The following is a 19,665-nucleotide window of genomic DNA, read 5'->3' on the forward strand; positions in this document are numbered from 1 at the left end:
CTTGTTATAATAATGTTGTCCACATTGTCTACACCCGTGATTCCCAACTGCCAGTCCTCGGACTGGGACTGCTCTGTAGAATATTTTTGCTGGTATATGAAAATCAGTGAATTCCTAGAGCATCTCTTTTAGCCAAGCTAAAGACTTTTCAGATTACATTATGAATGAACAATTACATCATGTTGTGTCTGGACACTTGAAACTCCATTCCCCCGCTCACCCCACTCTCCTAAGTCTAATCGTTTTCAATCTGGCCCCTTAAAGGTCCAAGGGGGACCAAACCAAAGGCAGGCCTCTGATCTGATGTTAGTAGATCTGGATGCTTGAAAGGCAGAGGGAAAAACCACTCTCTGATCTAATGTCAATCTAATGTTAGTAAATCTGAATCCTCGAAACTGAAAGGAAGATCTGCGTCTCTGATCTAACGTTACTAAATGTAGATGCTCGAAACTCCTTTGGGGGACAACTCCACCTGACCCCCCCACCGCCACACTCTGATCTAATGTTACTAAATGTGGATGTTCAAAAGTCCTTTGGGGACAAACCCGCACTCCAATCTAATGTTAGTAAATCTCCACTCTATTAAGACGTCATGCTTCAAAACAAAGTACCAGCACTTCAGGCCCTGGATGCAAAAATTATGACGCAGAGTAAATAAGTTTACAGTCGACCCTTGATATATGACCGGCCGGACATGCGAACAACTTGATTTACGACCAAAATTTTTGTTTTGATTTATGACCAACATCTTGCGTTACGACCTGAATGCGGTCACGTGTATCCGCTTGCGCGATTGTAAACAAAATGCCGAGAGCGTTTGTAAGCGTCAGTCGGAGCCCAGATACATGTGTCTGTGGGCGTAATTTTGGTCAGTGCAGTGATTTATATAATTTTTTCCAGTAATTGCTAAGGAAGGAAGAGAAGGTAACGAAGGTAAAGAAATTGATCACAATCGAAATGAAGAAGGAAATTGTGCGGAAATATGAGAGTGGTGTTCGTGTGACCGATCTCGCTAATATGTACAGCATGTTGAAATCCACCATCTCGACAATTTTACAAAGAAAAGATTTGTATAAGGAGGCTCCTTCCAAACAATAACCACCTTCAATTTCATTCTCCTCCTTCTCCCTTCCTGCAGCCCAAAGATGTCAAATTAAATGGTGAGTACAGTATGAAATTGTTGTTTCTGGTAGGCTAGGCACTTTTTATAACTTTTTGGTTAGTACATTAGAAAAATTATTGGTGTTTTGGTAAATTATGCACATTATACAATCCTTTTTTATTATGAAAAGGTTAAGTAAGTGTTGCTGTGGGAGGTTCGGAATGCATTATGGGTATTTCCATTATTTCTTATGGGAAAAATAGTCTTGACTTACAACCAACTTGAGTTACAACCAGCCCTCGTGAACGAATTGAGTTTGTAAGTCAAGGGTCCACTGTATTTTTTCCACCTTCCCGGTCTGCAAAGATTTTGTCTGTCTGATGCTGATCCACATGTCAAAAAGGTGAAAACCACTGAGCTACACCAGCAAGTCAAATGATTATCAGCACACATGGTAGAGTCGGACTCTGAAGATTCTTCCATGTCTTGATGATTGTCAGGATCCTTGGTGAGTTTAAATGCCACAGAGTGCTTTTTGGGGAATTTTTCCACATTTTCTGTTTTTGAAAATTCATTTTATTTCTTGTTTGTGGTCTTTAGTTGTTGCTGCCTTGGTGACGCCATACTGTATTTCTCATCCATGGATGCTTTCCTGCTGTAGTACTTTGTGTCAACAGGTGGCCTATTTTGGAGCCAAAGGCTTCACATGAAAATGAACAAAAAGCATAAAAGAGAAAGGCTGTTGTTTACAATTTCAGGTTCCCGACTAATCACTCAAGAATACAATTTTTGTTTTAGCCTTTAAACAAAAGTTCACTTAATTCTTGATGCTCATTTCTCCCAGGCTATATTTAATGTTTGCTATAAATTCTACCCTTCCAGAGACAAATAACTAGTGATCCTAGTTCCTTATTCCTTATTCACATAAAGATGCCTTTGATGGTCACAGTATAATAGATGCCACCTGTGTCACCTCTCTGAGTGTTGTGACATCTGTCACAGAGAAGCACAAAACCTCAAAAAGAACCACACAAGAGGCCAAACCTGTCATGAATTCTGGTCAAGGCCTGCCAGCTAGGCCTCACCCTTAGGCTGCCTCACCCCAAACTCAAAAGGCAGGCTTTCTGGCCTGCACAGACTCAAAATGGGACTAAGGCTTTAAAAGTAGAAAATATTCACAGATATCAAAAGAAAAAAGTGTACAGGCTTCTGGACGAATGGAAATAAAAAAACTTCTTCACAATGCATTGCGGGATTCAAATAGATTGAACAAAACTCAAAGCAGATCAAAATGGCAAAAATTGGTTTTGCCAAAGAGGCAAAATCTAAATCAACAAATCTGAATAAATCACAGAAACTGTAACAGTACTTTATAGGCAGAGCAGGAACATTATGTTTAAGCCAGGGTTCCTCCCTTAGCTTATGTTTCAGTTTCTTCTTTATGTCTTTTTTGCTCGTCAAACGTTACTCCTTAACAATCTGTAGATGATAATGTCTGTTGATCAAACGTGCATCGCTAGCTAAGCGGAGGCAAGGTACACTGCAACACGTTGCGAGAGGTAGACTGACTCGAACGGAGGCTGACGCGTTAGTAAGAAGGGCCCCGCCCCTCCCCCCTGCCCTCATTTATTTCCGATTCGTGCAAATAAATCGGTACCACAAGCGAACTCTGATACTTAGTACAATGAGAGAAGTCGCAAAATCAACTGGAATATTCAAGCAAATTATAGAAAAAAACCCCAATCTAAATCTGTTAAGTAGTTCTCTTGTGAAAGGCAGATAGACAGACAGACAGACAGACGTTGGATTTTATATATACTAGGGGGCTAACTTTGCACGCCAACCCCTTTCCCCCCTGCCTGCGCTTTATGCCGTTGTGAAGAGGGGGGCTGAACGCACCCCAAGGAGATGCGTCCGCTCCCCCAAAACAATGCTTAAACGGTGATACAATGGGATACAAATTAATTTTTTTTTAAACTCCTCTTTACTTGATCAGCTGTTGGCTTGCTGCTGCTGTTTTGCTCTGTGATCTGAACTTTGCTCGCATACCAATCTCCCACTGACCGTACCCCCCCCCCCCAAATGTGGCTCGGTCGCTCCTCTGAAACCCCTCTTAAATGGTGAAACATTGGTAAATAAGTAACCGTTATTTTTTTAGCTCCTCTTTGCTCAATCAGCTACTGGTTTGCTGCTGCTTGCGTGCCATGTGATCGGTATTTCGTGGTGCTTCAAATATGCAAAAGCCTGTACAGCACCTGTCCTTTTGTCCTCAAACACTATGCGATCTCTTTTCGCTTTTTCGTTATTTCACCAAGTCATATTTTCCTTTTGTTTACACTAATGTGATATTTTCACTCCTTTTTTTGAGACTTTTTCTATTTCTATTATATTTAACCTGCTCTGCATGTATATCACGGGACTTACTTACAAAGGTTGCAATTATGACGTGACATGCCTGTCTTGCGGGATGTGAAAGTGTCTCTCTTCAGAAGATCTCTCTTCCAAAGTGTCTCACTGTCTCTCTTCTAAAGATCACGTCTCATCCCAATATACACTATATATAGCGAAAAAATAGGTGCTTCTTACATAAGTTGTTGCTATGGTTACTGATGGGAAGTGTGCAGGTGAGCATCATCAATTGTTGACCATGCAAATGTAAATAAGGTCGCCACTGGGCACTCCTGGGTTATGTGAGATTGAATACAGACTACTTTCGTGTGTAGTGTGCTTTATGATCTTCTTGACTTGGTTTTCACAAGTAACACATGAACTGCATCCATACTACTACATTTTTGTTTAATAATGTAGACATTAATTTCCATTTTCACCCTTTCACCCTCACTATCCTGGCATTTTTAAAAAAAAAGGAAGACTCTTGAAAACACTCTCCAGAGTCATATACCTGTGTGTTTTGTCTTGGTAGAGAAATATATTGCTCTACTTTCCCCTTTTGTATTATTAATATGTAGCCTTTGTCAGAATGCCTCAAATCCCACAGACTTATCACTGTTTATAAGGTATTATAATATATAGGGTGGTCCAGATCTAACTATGCAACTTTTAATGCAATGCAATGCAATAATTGCATAGTTAGATCTGGACCACCATGTATAACATCTCCCCACGTTCCCTTCTACATCTATAACCTCAGGCAATTAGGTGCAGTAAAAGACAAGCAGGAGTTAAGTTACAATTTAAACAATGTAATATTGATAATATCAATAAATAATAAAAATATGCAAAGTACATTTGAATATTGGCAACCATACAACCTGATAAATGCTGATGTGTAGTTTCAGGCGGCACACAGACTTGTTAGTTACTTAAAATGTCTCTAGTTAAGGCATCATTTGTGGTCAGCTTTCTTCAGAACAGGCCGCATGCCTGTCTCAATATGGCTGCCAAGCGGTGCTCTTCATTGTGTTGTCCTTACCAGTTCATGCATCAGTTTGGTAAGAGAGAGAGTGTGAGGTAAGCAAGCAAATTTTTAGATTTTCTGTCCAACCCCTAGAGCCAATAGGACATCATGGTACTTAAAGGCTTCTGATAGAAGCCAATTCCAAACAGCCATACTTCAGACCAATGGAGGAATAGAACACCTTCACACCTGCCCCCAAAACCAGGTGTTAAGGTAAAGCTTGGCAGTTAGGCAGCATGGCTTTCCTGCGGAGGTTGACTGAGAGACTTTAGCAGAGAAACACTTGCCAAACTGGTTTGAGGCACTTCCCCCAAACCCTGCTGTAAAATTCAAAGAGACCCATTTCTAAAGGGGGGGGGGAGGGGGGTAAACATGAATGCTTCTCACTAATGTAACACTAATATTAAATTGCTTTGCCTAAGTTACAAATAAAGACATATAAAATATTTATCAACTTATATGCAAAATTTCACATCACAACACTGTGAAAACAATGGCTCGGATTGCAATCTGTAATGTTGAAAACGTAGACTTGCCGAGTCTAATCGCACTCTAATTGGTTTGCGCTTATTATGTGGTCCTTCTCTGATTGGATCTTGCGCAGAATAAAGTCTCATTCTGTGATTGGTCCCCCATATTCCAACACAGCTGACTCCATGCTTTCCATGGGACTTATTGTGTTGCTTACCAGTTGCATCTAAACTGTTTTTTGTACACTTTAAACACTGCCTACATGTGCAAAAGGCAAATCATTTACTGGTTGCTTCAGTTTTGAGATAAATCTCATGGCCAGGAGTGTTACCATTCCTTTAATGCTTATTGCTTTTGGGTATGACTTGGATGTAGCTGTGCTTGGTGGGACAGTTTTGCAAAGGGAGTCACGCTTCTTCAAGCATGATAAGAAACTTTTAGAATGTCTGGGCCATCTATACTCAGTCTCAGTGAAAAACAACATCTTTATATCAAAGGACATAAAGCAGAAATGAGGTCGCCTGTGGACGTAGTCATAAAAGTTGCTTGTTTCCACAATTGCGCACGTGCCCAATGCAGGCAAACATCTACATCATTTGTGGTTTTGGTCTTTTCAGTGTGGGCGGAGATACTTTGGTAAATGATTTGAAACCACTAGTGTGGATGGAGATCATTTTCATTTAAAAAGAAAACATAGTGTAGACACCTGCGGTGGGTTGGCACCCTGCCCGAGATTGGTTCCTGCCTTGTGCCCTGTGTTGGCTGGGATTGGCTCCAGCAGACCCCCGTGACCCTGTGTTCGGATTCAGCGGGTTGGAAAATGGATGGATGGATAGTGTAGACACTGTGGTGGGCTGGCACCCTGCCTAGGATTTGTTCCTGCCTTGCACCCTGTGTTGGCTGGTATTGGCTCCAGCAGACCCCCATGACCCTGTACTTCGGATACAGCGGGTTGGAAAATGACTGAATGACTGACATAGTGTAGACATAGCCTTAGTCTCTCTACTACAATTTTTGGTTTCCATTGAGGAAAGATAGGATTGACTTTTTGGTTATGAGCTCTGCTCGATTTCTAACTATGCTTTATTTTCTCCATTCTTATTAAAATAAATCTTTGTGGGTTTTCAACACAATAAAATCATAATATTACATTAATTCACAGACAAAACAAAAGCAATTACTAACATAATTTGAAAAATAATATCTGAAAACTAATAAAAAGAAAATGCAGCAAACATCCTTGACCCCAGCTGAAATATAACTGTGAGTTATGTCTGAACTTGAAAACTCTGCACAGTCAGTGGTCTGAAATGTCACCTGCTACATTGTGATGGGTGTTATGTGGGGGTAAAAGACGACACAGAGACTGCCATGTGCTCCACTGGGCCTCCCAAGTCCTCTCCATAACTCTAATCCCCTGAATCATCCCACTGTCACAGTATATCTGTATGGCCACCATGTGTCACCTGCTATACTTTGGGTTGAACAGCTGTTGGTCGCGAGTATAAAAGCCATGCATATTTAATAATCCACACGCCCAACATGGTGAAGTTTCCATTCAGCTTGTTCTTCACCTTCTGGATGTGACGCTTTTCTTGGTAGGCAGATACATTTCCATAATGTAACAGGATGCCTGCTGCACAGCTACGCCTGAAGGCTGGAGAAACTGGTGCAAAGCAAAGGCTTTTATGACGCCTAATTCTTCATTTGCCTGTTTTATGTACCAGGCTTATCCACTAACAGGTGCATGATAATCCAGTACCACAGGGCACAAGACAGGTACAGGCCCTGGATGGGATGCCAGGTCAGTTAATCACCAGCCCCACTGTAACCACCAGAGCAGCAGTATGCACAGCTAGTCAGCAGCTCAGGACTCGTTGTGCTGGACTAAAGCAGTGGGTCTTCAGTCCAAAGAGGCATCTCATGTCATTATAATTCGAGACAAGTCTTTGGCTTTTATTTTTATCACTTAAAAAACAGCCCTTTATAGTATTGTTGTCACTTAGCAAGAATTATTGCCATTTGAGGGTGTCCCTGGGTGTCTGTTTGGTGCCCTTAGAGTGGCTATTTTAGATTTTTTTCGCTGCCACATGTGTGGATCCTTGTTGTGTCACTTTTCAGGGATGCTTTGACTTCTGTATTTGTTGGCATAATTTTGTCTCCTTTATCATTTAGGCAATTTATCTAGGCATCTCCCTTGGCATTAATGACACTTGGAGGCATCCTAAGTAGGAGAATAGTTAGGACATACGCCTATAAATCACAGTTTTGTGATTGTAGGGTACTAGGGTGAGCCTATTCTTCTCTTTTCATTCTTTATTATGTAGAACTGAGAAAAATGACCCAAACTATAGCCCTTGTATGTTAATTCTTATCAGCCTGCCCACTGTCAGGGCTGACTGCTATTGTACTTCAATACGTCTCCTTTTCTTTTACATCTGTAACCCCAGGGAATTAGGGTACTACGAGGTGAGACACAAAAATAACCGCACTGGGCTTGGGGCTTTCCTGGAAAACCATCAGGAGGTCGGCCGAACGTGAATCATAGAACTATGTCGCTTCTCAAACCGCCAAACCGGCTAGGTATATCCTGTGAATAGCCCAGTCAGTATTTGCACAACAATCGCTACACGAGTTGCTGTGATAATGTTGGGTGAAAAAATCGAACAGCAAATCAACATCAAATTGCTCGCGAATTTTCTCTTTTTCTGTAAAGCAGTTTTTGACTGACAAAAACATTCCTGTCCTCGATCATCCTCCCTATTCACCCAATTTAGCTCTCTGTGATTTTTAGCTGTTCCCGAAAATCAAAAGTGACCTGAAGGGAACCCTAACCCTAACCTTCATTTTTCTTCAATGGATGAAGTGAAGACAAAAATGGCAAGCCTGTTGAAGAGCTTCAAGCAAGAAGACTTCCAGCTCTGTTTCAGTCAATGGAAGATTCGTCTGGAGCGGTGTAGGGATCAGGACGGGGAGTATATCGAAGGTGACAATGTTTACAATGCTGTAAATCATCAAGAAATATATATTTTTTTTACCAATCCAGTTATTTTTGTGTCTCACCTCATATAATAGGCATATGGTAATATTATTCATACATAGATGAACTAAAGGTTTTCAGTTGTGCCCAAAATATAAGCAGAGCAATATAATAATACCACTATATAAATTGCATAATAAGCAGTTCATCTTGCTTGCTTAGATTATGAGGTGTCTTAATATGTTGATTGGTCTCTGAACTGGCATGGTCTCTTCTCCAGAATGGCCTCTACGATTTTAATAGAAGAAACCTGGCATGGCCTCCCAATGGACAGAATGGCAGAGACACAGCATGGCCTATTATCCTTGAACTTAAGTAATCCAGTGGTCCTTGACACACCGGTTGGACCAGTGGGGGTGTTGTCCAGCGATTCAGTTATTCAGTCCAACCTCAGGCAGGATTCAGAATCAGCAGCGTCCTGGAGTGTTGATTCATGCCATGTAGGGTGTCTCTTTGGTACCTGTGGCTCTGAGCAAAATTACTTGGCATTTTTCACTCAGAAGGGGGCTTTGACATTTAATCCCCGCACTCAAGAGACCTGTCAACATTTCGAGTTCTGTACTCAATCTCTGGCCCTTCATTTGGTTCCTTTGGCATATATTTGTGTCGTTCAGTAGGGCAACTTTATCCCTGTCCGTCAACCCACTAACTCACTGTGTGACCGTAAGGGAGTAACTTAACCCCCATACTGTTTGTAGAACAAATACAGTAATCCCTCCTCCATCGCGGGGGTTGTGTTCCAGAGCCACCCGCGAAATAAGAAAATCCGCGAAGTAGAAACCATATGTTTATATGGTTATTTTTATATTGTCATGCTTGGGCCACAGATTTGCGCAGAAACACAGGAGGTTGTAGAGAGACAGGAACGTTATTCAAACACTGCAAACAAACATTTGTCTCTTTTTCAAAAGTTTAAACAGTGCTCCATGACAAGACAGAGATGACAGTTCTGTCTCACAATTAAAAGAATGCAAACATATCTTCCTCTTCAAAGGAGTGCGCGTCAGGAGCAGATCATGTCAGAGAGATAGAGAAAAGCAAACAAATCAATAGGGCTGTTTGGCTTTTAAGTATGCGAAGCACCGCGGCACAAAGCTGTTGAAGGCGGCAGCTCACACCCCCTCCGTCAGGAGCAGAGAGAGAGAGACAGAGAAAAACAAACAACCGAAAATCAATACGTGCCCTTCGAGCTTTTAAGTATGCGAAGCACCGTGCAGCATGTCGCTTCACGAAGCAGCTGCACAGAAGGTAGCAACGTGAAGATAATCTTTCAGCATTTTTAGACGAGCGTCCCTATCGTCTAGGTGTGCGAACAGCCCCCCTGCTCAATCCCCCTACGTCAGGATCAGAGAAAGTCAGCGCAAGAGAGAGAGAGAGAGAGAAAAGTAAGTTGGGTAGCTTCTCAGCCATCTGCCAATAGCGTCCCTTGTATGAAATCAACTGGGCAAACCAACTGAGGAAGCATGTACAAGAAATTAAAAGACCCATTGTCCACAGAAATCCGCGAACCAGCAAAAAATCCGCGATATATATTTGAATATGCTTACATATAAAATCTGCGATAGAGTGAAGCCGCGAAAGGCGAAGCGCGATACAGCGAGGGATTACTGAATGTACAAAATTACAGTGCATCCTGATTTTAAGGCAGCTTCAGCAAATGTGTTTCCCAATTACAGACTATTTTTATCACTGAGGAGTGGACGCTTAGCATTCATGCCCAACTGGAAGATGCCATGGTGTCTGTTGAAAGGCCCCTAGTGGAACCCATGCACTTTAATCCTGTCACTGAAGAATAACTTGACAACTATTTCTTGTCACTGATGGCCCTTGTTTGTGGTTCACAAATTGATGTCTTTGTCATTTCTGTTATTTCATGGTACTTGTTGGTGTTTGTTCTTCTGTTAAGAGGATCCTTATATTGTATCCCTTGGAAATGATTTGAGTCACATAAGCCTGCCTTTTTATCATGTTCTGGCAGGTTGTTGCACAAACCATATGTTTTTCTGTTCATTTTAAAAGAATCTCTTTAATAAAGATAATTTAGTACGGTTTTCAGAATAATGGAAAAACTCCTCCACGGATTAGCTGCAGCCTTTGCACTTTCTCTTTTTGACCACTGTTTTTGGGGGTGACCGCTATCACATGGCTTATTGGGCCTTCTAGCTCAGGTACGTTATGCACGGCTGCTGCTACTGCATCTCAAATTGACCAGATTCTTATCTATGCTCTGTCCACAGTACATGGGATGCATCGAGGTCCTCAGGTCCATGAGATCACTGGATTTCAGCACAAGGACACAAGTGACAAGGTAAGCCAAGGAGGTTTCAGCTTCACTGCTAGTCGTCTAGACCACCTGGTCATTGCTCTTGAGGTGGGTTAACTCTACTGGACAGCTCGGCTTGTGAATTTTGCAGAAGAGGTGAATAGTTGGCGATGCCTTTGTGATAACCAACTCGTTGGCCATGCTATAAATGCCTTTCATACGATCAGAGTCTGTGGGTGGGTGCGTGAACACCTCAAAGGGAAAAAGTGAAGGAAAAAGTTTACAATATTCTGATAAATGTGCTGAAAAAGGGGAACACAATTGTGCTTAGTGGGACGGTAGCCTCGCTACTCTGCTCTTACACACATGACTAGAGTGCGGCTCAGACCTGTGTGAATAACTGTGGGTTTCTTATATACTGTACTCATTCCTAGTGGATCCCTGTTGTGAATTACACATTCCAGAGTTCTCTGAAGTTACAAAAGCACTTTCAGTAATGCCCACTAGGGCGGTAAAACACCATCAAAAATCCCCAGAAAGATGCAAAAAGGGCCTAGAAGGATTATTATACAATAAAAAGGAGCCTTTGTTAAGGTCTTCTTACATAATAATAAATAAGTAATAGATGATTTTTGCAGTACCTAAACTGAGGTGTTGCTGACTTCAAATTCCAGTGAATGCAGGTGGGGACCATTTACATTTTAGTTTATATCAATCAAAGGAACCCTGTTTTCCAGTTCTTCTTGGCACGTTACATCTTGTAGATTTATTCTGGTTGCCCTGCCAGTCCATACAGATTGCTGAGCATCTTAGTATTTGAGACCATTTTTTGGAGGTATTCAGTGAATTACACAAGTTTCTGATATAATATAAGCCTATGGTGACCAACACTGGAGAACAGAAAACAATGTCAAAACTTTGATAATAAAAATCTCATGTTACTCGTGTCACATAATCCACATGTCAGATCATCCAGTTGTATGCTCATAACATCCCAAAACACATATTTTTACTAAAATATTGTTAAACTAGCTGTGTTAGCCATGTAAGACAGGTTGAAATCTAATTAAACAAGGTAGACCTTAGCGTTAACATTTGCAGTGAACCATCTATTGGAATGTATTGTGTAATGCATGTAGTAATAAAATATATTGCATTTGTCATTCCAGCAAATAGTACATCACAAACATTTGTAGTAATAAAATGCATTGCATTATCTTTCCAACAGATGGCGCACGTCAAACATTTGCAGCAGTAAAATGCATTACTATAAGTATTTGTGATGTGCCATCTTTAGGAAAGAAAAATGCAATGCTTATGTCTCCGTTGTATGCTATTCGATATTGTAAAAGCAGTGTTAATGTTTGTGAAGCGCCATCTGTTGGAGTGACAAATGCAGTGAATTTTATTTCTACAAATTTTTGTGATGCACCATCTGTTGGAATGACAGTTACATAGTGATTGGAGAGACGCACAGGTACACTGATTAAAAAGGATAAGTCATTTTCAGAAAAAGCTCCCGTGAACAAAAATGCAACATGCTTCTATGAGCAATTGAATTGAAGACACTTCTCCTGTTGTTATAGTTATATTCATAGCTACAACTAAAATACCTCAGAATAATTTAGTAGCTGTCTATAAAACTGCACGGGCAAATTGGCCTTCTGCTTGTTGAAGCATCTCAGATATGCACAAGTCTGAGGGATGTTCTCTTCTTGATGATGTCTTCGCTCGCTTTCTTTAACTTGTCCTTAGTTGCTCACATGAATTAGTGAACTTAGCACTGTAGATGTCATGTGAAACGCAGTGTTAGCCAAAGAATAAGTTGCTATTGGGTGGGACGTGTGACCAGTGAATGGGGGGGTCTTCAATTTAAATGCTCAGACATATGTAAGTGCATTGCATTTTAATTCTCAAGAGTGTTTTCTAGAAGTGACTTATTTAACAATATTTTAATTAAATCCCAGATGGTCACAGTAACTGCAAATTTTTTTATTTCAACTAGTTAATTAGAAGCCAATTTATGTCATGAGGTCGCTGGAAAGGGGTGTGCGGCACTCCTGATATCTCTGCAAAAGGACGAGCGTCCAAGTCTTTAGAGTCCTGGTGCTTCCTGTATTGCTGTATGGTTGCGAGACATGGACGCTATCCAGTGACCTGAGACAAAGACTGGACTCCTTTGGTACTGTTTCTCTCCTTGGGTACCGCTGGTTTGACTTTGTATTGTTCATGGAATCCCGAATGAGGCACATCACCTGCATTGTGAGTGAGCATCAGTTACAGCACTATGGCCATGTAGCACGATTCACCGAGGGATCCTCATTGTTGTAGATGGACCAGGCCGACGAGACGCCCATATAACACCTGGCTGCAGCAGATAGAGGGTCATTTCCGGTGGGAGGGACTGGACCGCATGTTTGCCTGGGGGGTTGCCAACCAGGATCCCGAGCTGTTTCATTATGTGGTGGGTGAGGCAATGTGCTGTGCTATTGCACGCTCCCCAACCTGACCTGACCTCGTGTCAAACGTTTAAGGATGATGGATTGAGGCTAACCACCCCAGGCCACAAGGTGGCGCTCTTCTGCACAGTTTGATGTCAGAGACAAAGACACTTTAAATGTTTAGAAGGCAGCTATTAAAAACTTGTGGATGGACCATCGATCAGCATCAGCCTGAGTAGTGTTATCGGCTTGGTGTGGGAGTGTGTGTGTGTGTGTTGTGACTGCGCTGTAGCAATTTCCATTAAAGCCATCAAGGAGCTTAGAGGAGGGCAGTCAGGCCAATTAGAGCTTGAATTCTGGGAAGCTTTCAGACTGGAGTCTCTCTCAAGAATTGGTTTTCAAAGAGATTGCCTGTGCTGTCTTCAGTAGGCACTAATTGGAAATGGGTCAGAATAGGGTGCTGGGGGATGCATGGATGACTTTCTGGTTCCAATAAGGCTGGAGGTAACAATGGGTGCATTGCTGCTTTAGATGCCCTGTCTAGGGTATGACTTTGAGGGTCTGACAGAATGAAGGGTGGCATAGCCAGTCAGCAAGTCTTGAATAATTCCCACAATAATATTCATCTGTCTGTGAGGCCCTTCCTGTGCTCTTTGGAAATGGTGTGATGGATTAGCCTACCACTGCTACAAGTTACCCTCAGATCTTCAGACAACCCCCCTGCTCCTCAGTGTGTCCCTTTGTGACATGCTGGTCAGCCAGATAGAGTGAGGCTGGTAAACAGCACTGCCACCTTTAACCCACATTCCTATCTAAAGGTCCTTTGTCCTCAATTGCTGACTGACTTGCTGTTACACTTTTCAGTTAATGGTAGAACTTCCTCCTGTGTTCAGTCCAGTACAGATCAATCTCCCCTGAAGCTCCAGTGTCCCTTTTTTCATGTTCTTCACCTACCTGGGAACACTTTCAAGTGGGCCATGGTGACAGTGCAGGCTTTGACTCTTCTCAGCTTGTGTTGGCATGCTGGTCATTGCTGCTGTGGGTGCCATTAGGTGCTTTCTCACCACAGGAACTTGTTTCAGGAACCAGGGACTCTTCAGAAACTCTGGAACTATTGCCGCATTCCCACCGCAGGAATACGGGCCATTTGTAGTTCCTGGTACTTTTTTTAGGTCCTACTCCAGGGTGTGCACTTTTCATTCAACCAGGAACTATTGTGGGTCGGGCTCGTGCGATGAATTATGCTGATTGGTTGACCACAAGCACTGGCGCCATCTTACAAACTTTTAGTAGTTTGGACTTTGGAGAGTTTTAGGTGAAAGTGGAGCACCACATCAAAGCAATCATCTCCCGTGTGAACTCGTGATCACTTCAGAGCAATAAGGTGGGGAGGGTCCCCTGTGAGCTCACAATCACACTGCACATCTCTCTTCTTTCCGTGTCACATATTTTGCCTGAAGGTTATAGTTCCTGTTATGCGGTGTGAACACATGTGGAAGAAACTGTTGCCCTGAGACCCCTTTGAGTCAAAAATCAGACAAGAGGAAGCCTATTCATGTGTCAAGAAGGACAGCCCTGTCATAAGAAACCATTAAGGGAACGGTCCCACAGCAAAGTCAGAGTCCCAGATTTATAGACAATTGAGTTTACATGACAGTGCTGAATTAATGCTTACACAACATCTGACATTTACTGATAGTTTATACACCTAAATCAAAGTCTCATTCCGCTATATTCTTGTCCTTCTCAATTATTCTTAAGTTCGGCTCTTATCCTTTTATGAAATTTCTGTGTACATGGCAACTGTCATTTTTCATCACCACCTAGAACATTCTATCTCTTTGCTGTTCACACAACCTTCATCTGGGGTCCTAACATGCTTGCTTAAACAACCGCCCATTGCATCAGCCTCTTCATGCTACTTCTATGGTAAATGCTATACTTTAATGTGGAAAGCATTCCAAAACACTTCATACGCAATAACTATATCAGCCCTAAATAACTACATTACCCCTTGATTGTCTTTATTTTCTTTCATACACAACACATACTGCGGTGGGCTGGCGCCCTGCCCGGGGTTTATTTCCTGCCTTGAGCCCTGTGTTAGCTGGGATTGGCTCCAGCAGACCCCTGTGACCCTGTAGTTAGGATATAGCAGGTTGGATAATGGATGGATGGATGGATGGATGGACACAACACATAAAAGTGGCCATAGACTACAGGTGGGCCAGACCCACATCATACAGGAACTCAACGGGGAAACACCTCTAGTTAAAAACTTGCTTCGGTCATTTACATCTATTTTGTTTGGCACAATAGTAGCTTTTGTGAAGAGTGGCATCACAAGTCCAGTGGGCCACAGCTAAAGTGCAGCATGAGCTGTACAGTGTCCAAGAAGCAACAGCTCTACTCTAAAGTCCTTGTGTACTGCAATGCTTCTCACCCTATCATGGAGAATGCACCCAGCAACCCTGAGCAGGAACCTCATTTCAGCAGCTTGTACTTGAGATCTCGATCTTTCAGTCGATAAGCAGAGCTCAGGACCATAGGTCAGGTCAGGTTGGGGAGCATGCATTGGTACAGTATGTTGCCACACCTACCACATGACAAAACAGTTCAGGATCCTGATTGGCAACCCCCCAGTTGGACATGCGGTCCAGTCCCACCCTCTGGAAATGACCCTCTATCTGTTGCAACCAGGTGTTACGTGGGCATCCCCTTGGCCTGGTCCAGCCACTCAGGTCATCAACAATGAGGATCCTGTGAGACGGACCACCCATGGGGAATTGCGCCACGTGGCCATAATTGACACTCCCTCACAACGCTGGTAAAGTGCCTCATTCGGGACTCCATGAGCAACACAGAGTGAAACCAGTGGTTCCCAAGAATTCCCTGAAGAGACACAGTACCAAAGGAGTCCAGTCTTCGTCTCGGGTCACTGGATAGCATCCATGTCTCGTTACCATATAGCAAGACAGGACCACAGGGGACTGTTAAATGGACAGCTTTATCCACAGACTGAGATCTTGCTTCAGCACTATAGTCCGGTGTAAAGTCTGCAATACTGGTGCTGCTGAACCAATATGTTGGCCGATGAGAGGAGCCAGCCACTCAAGGTAGCATTAGGCATGTAGTTAGAATGTCCCTTGAGTGTATACCACTATGTATGAGGCACAGCCAATTTGGAGAAAATCCATGGGCAGCTGGAGAGATTATATAAGGAGTTCCTCTGAGTTATTAGGGGGATCTGGATAAGGATGAGTGGGCCTGAACAGTTTAGCTTGGAATGATGTCACTGTGACCTTCTTTAGAATAAGTGACAGTGAAAGGAACATGATCTTTTATTCAGCAGCCATACCGTATGCACTTCAAGGAAGGTCATCCACCTGAAGTTAAGCATGTTCAGGCCCGGCCAGTACTTAGATGGGAGACTCCTTAAGAAAAAGCTTGGGTTGCTGAGGCCAGCAGGGGGCGCCTACCCTGTGGTCTGAATGAGGATCCCAATGTCCTAGTGCAGTAACAGGGACACTGTGCTGTAAACATGATGCTATCCTTCTGATGACACATAAAGCTGAGGTCCTGACTCTCTGTGATCATTAAAGATCCCTGGGAATCCTTTGTAAAGAGCAGGGTGCATCCCGATGTGCTGGCTAAATTGTCCACCTCAGCCTAGTCATTCTGTCCCCCTAATAATCCCCTGTCTCTAATTGGCTATCTTTCTCACCACTTTACCACCTAACAGCTCATGTGTGCTGAGTGTACTGGTGCAAAAATGGCTGCCGTCACATCATCCAGGTGGACGCTACACATTAGTAGTGGTTGAAGTGGCTTCTCACTCACTGAAGTGCTTTGAGTAGCTTGAAAAGTGCTATATAAATGTATTGAATTATTATTATTATTTTAAGTTTGTCTTTTGGAGTATTAATGTCTAATATATCACATGGTCTGTAATTGGAGGTAAGGGGCACATCAGATGAACTGATTTGTGTTTTCTATCAAATGAAATGGAGTTGTACAGAGAGGCTAGCAATGTGTTCATGCTGGTCAGACCTGAAATTTACAATGTCACTGTCCTCTGTAGACCTGACCATACAATCACAACAGTCAACAACGTGCACTCGAATCTGCAGTCAGGTTTATAGTTGAACATCAAAGAAGCTACAGGTGTTGTGCGCAGTCTACCATAAAAATATCAAAAATAAATACGGTGTCTATAAAAAATATTCACCCCCTTAGAAATTTTCACATTTTTTGTCATGTGACATTGAATCACAGTGGATTGAATTTGAATTTTCTGACATTGATCAACAGAGAAAGACCCTTAAATGTCAAAATGAAAATGAGATCTCTGCAAAGTGGTCTAAAGTAATTCCAATTATAATATGAATTATCATAAGTATTCACCGTCATTACAATGACAGCCCTAAATCCTCATGGGTGCAGCTAATTGGCTTTAGAAGTCCCTTCAATAACTCAGTGGAGGTCACCTGTCTGGGGTTTCATTGATTGCAGTATAAATATCCCTGTATGTGGAAGAACCAACTTCTGTTGAGTCAGTATGGTGGACTAACCTACACAATGAAGAATACCACAAGTCAGTCCATGAAAAGGGGATTGAAAAGCACAAGTCAGGGGACGGAGACAAGAAAATATCCAAATCACGGAATATCCAGTTGAATCCATCATCAAGAAATGGGAAGAGTGTGGCACAGATGGAAATCTGCAAGAGCAAGACGTTCACAAAAACCGAGTGATCTTGCAAAAAGAAGAGGAATCAGGGAGGCCACCAAGAGGACTGTGAGAAGTCTAAAGGAGTTACAAGCTACAGCGGTTCAGAGTGAAGAGACTGTAGACAATAACTGTTGTCTGAGGGCTTCACAAGTCACAGGTTCACGTGCAAAGAGAATAAAAAGCACCGTACATCTCAGCTAAAGGTTACTTTTTTGGTCGTCAGACTAAACACCACGTCACATTACAACATTCTCAAAAACACACCACCCTGACTGTGAAGCATGGCAATAGCAGCATCATGCTGCTCTGCAGGAGGCCCAGGGAGGCTCGTAAGAGTAAAATGAATGGAGCAAAATACGATGAAATCCTGGAAGAAAACCTGATGGAGTTTGCTAGGAACTTGGAAGAAGATTTGTTTTCAGCAACACAACGACCTGAAGCATCAATCTAAAACTACACCAGAATGGCTTCAAAACAACATTGTGAATGTCTTGGAGTGGCTGAGTCAGAGTCCACATCTCAGTCCAAGTTGGATTTTGTGGCTGGACTTGTCAAAGGCTGTTCACTCAAAATCGATGTGACACCTGACAGAGTTTGAACAATTTTGGAAAGAAGAATGGAGAAAAATGGCAGTGTGGAGATGTGCAAAGTTGATAGAGAAAGAGAGAGACCTGAGCACAGACTCAAGGCTATCAGGGCTAACAAACGTGTATCAACTAAATGCTGACTTGATGAGGGTCAGTACTTAAGCGGATGTAGTATTTTGTGTTTTATATTTGTAATTAATTTAGATCACTTTCACATTAAAGGGTCTTTTTTTATGGATCTGTCAAAAAAAAACAACTAACTCCAGTGTGATTCAGTTTTATACAACAATAAAATGTAAAAACTTCCAACGTAGTGAAAACTTTTAAAGGCACCTGTAACCTGTAGGTGGCACCACTGAGCCCCAAAGCACAAAACACAACATCCTCATCATGTGTCCTGTGTTTGAATAATAATTTACTTTAGCAAATACCAAATAATAGCAAATAGCAAATAATTCACACAGGTTATTCTCAAGCACACGCACAATTCCTTCTGCTTCCTCTCCTTCCACCCATCACGATTCCATCCATCGATTTTCCAACCCGCTGAATCTGAACAAAGGGTCACGGGGGTCTGCTGGAGCCAATCCCAGCTAACACAGGGCACAAGGCAGGAACCAATCTCGGGTAGGGTGCCAACCCACCGCAGGACACACACATACACACCAAGCACACACTAGGGCCAATTTAGAATCATCAATCCACCTAACCTGCATGTGTTTGGACGGTGGAAGGAAACCGTAGCGCCTGGAGGAAACCCATGCAGACACGGGGGAGAACATGCAAACTCCACGCAGGGAGGACCCGGGAAGTGAACCCAGATCTCCTAACTGCAAGGCAGCAGCGCTACCACTGCGACATCGTGCCACCCCCATCCCGATTCTGACTGCCCAAATGGATGTGACGTGACTCCTTTTATACAAGACCTTAGAGTACATCCAGTGCCCAGGCGTAGCCCAAAGGAAGCACCCCAAAGTAGAGAGAGCTTCTTTTGGCAGCACTCTCTGGTGGCACCCAGGAACCCCGATGGAGTTTCTCTTTGAGACTACAGGACCTATGGTACCCAGCAGGTGTCCAAATTGGGAGCTGACCCGAAGATAAACTGTTCCAGTCCATTACCTGCACTGCAACTGCCCTGACTGGGGTAGCATTCATTAGCCATTCCAGCCAGGTTGCTTCTTCCATTGCACTGTCCATCCATTATGGCCTCCTGGCTGGGTAAGGCAGCACACTCCAACCCAGCTGGCGATGCCAGTCCTTCCGTGTCACCACTCACACACCATATCACTTTCTCAGATCCGCTTATTCCAGTTCAGTAGAATTGGACACAAGGCAGGAAGCAGTCCTGGACAGGGGCATCAGCTCTCCTGACTGGTGTTACTACTTAAAAAGACAACTCTATCCTTGCTCTTCAAGCTTAGAACCATTAGCTAACCCCCCCACCCTCTGACCGGCCTTTTTTTATTGTTAAACTATAACACGCTACGCTACTTGACTGAACATCCATCTGTTCATTGATTTTCCAAACCAACATGTCCTAAGTGGGATTGCAGGGAAGCTGAAGCCTGTCCCTCAAGCATTGGTCACCGGATGAAACATATAAAAGCAAATG

General features: G+C 42.8%; 1 protein-coding gene across 10 annotated transcripts in view; it reads left to right on the plus strand.

Annotated features, from left to right (window-relative positions):
- The window catches only part of shc2 (SHC (Src homology 2 domain containing) transforming protein 2), a 118,615-nt gene that overhangs the window by 56,351 nt on the left and 42,599 nt on the right, over positions 1 to 19,665 (plus strand). For all 10 annotated transcript variants that reach the window (XM_051935278.1, XM_051935282.1, XM_051935273.1 and 7 more), the window contains one exon: positions 10,269 to 10,339. In XM_051935278.1, coding sequence (XP_051791238.1) covers positions 10,269 to 10,339 — 71 coding nt within the window. The remainder of the gene's footprint in view (positions 1 to 10,268; positions 10,340 to 19,665) is intronic.

Source organism: Erpetoichthys calabaricus, chromosome 12 (genome assembly GCF_900747795.2).
Source record: "Erpetoichthys calabaricus chromosome 12, fErpCal1.3, whole genome shotgun sequence".
Classification (NCBI taxonomy): Eukaryota; Metazoa; Chordata; class Cladistia; order Polypteriformes; family Polypteridae; genus Erpetoichthys; species Erpetoichthys calabaricus.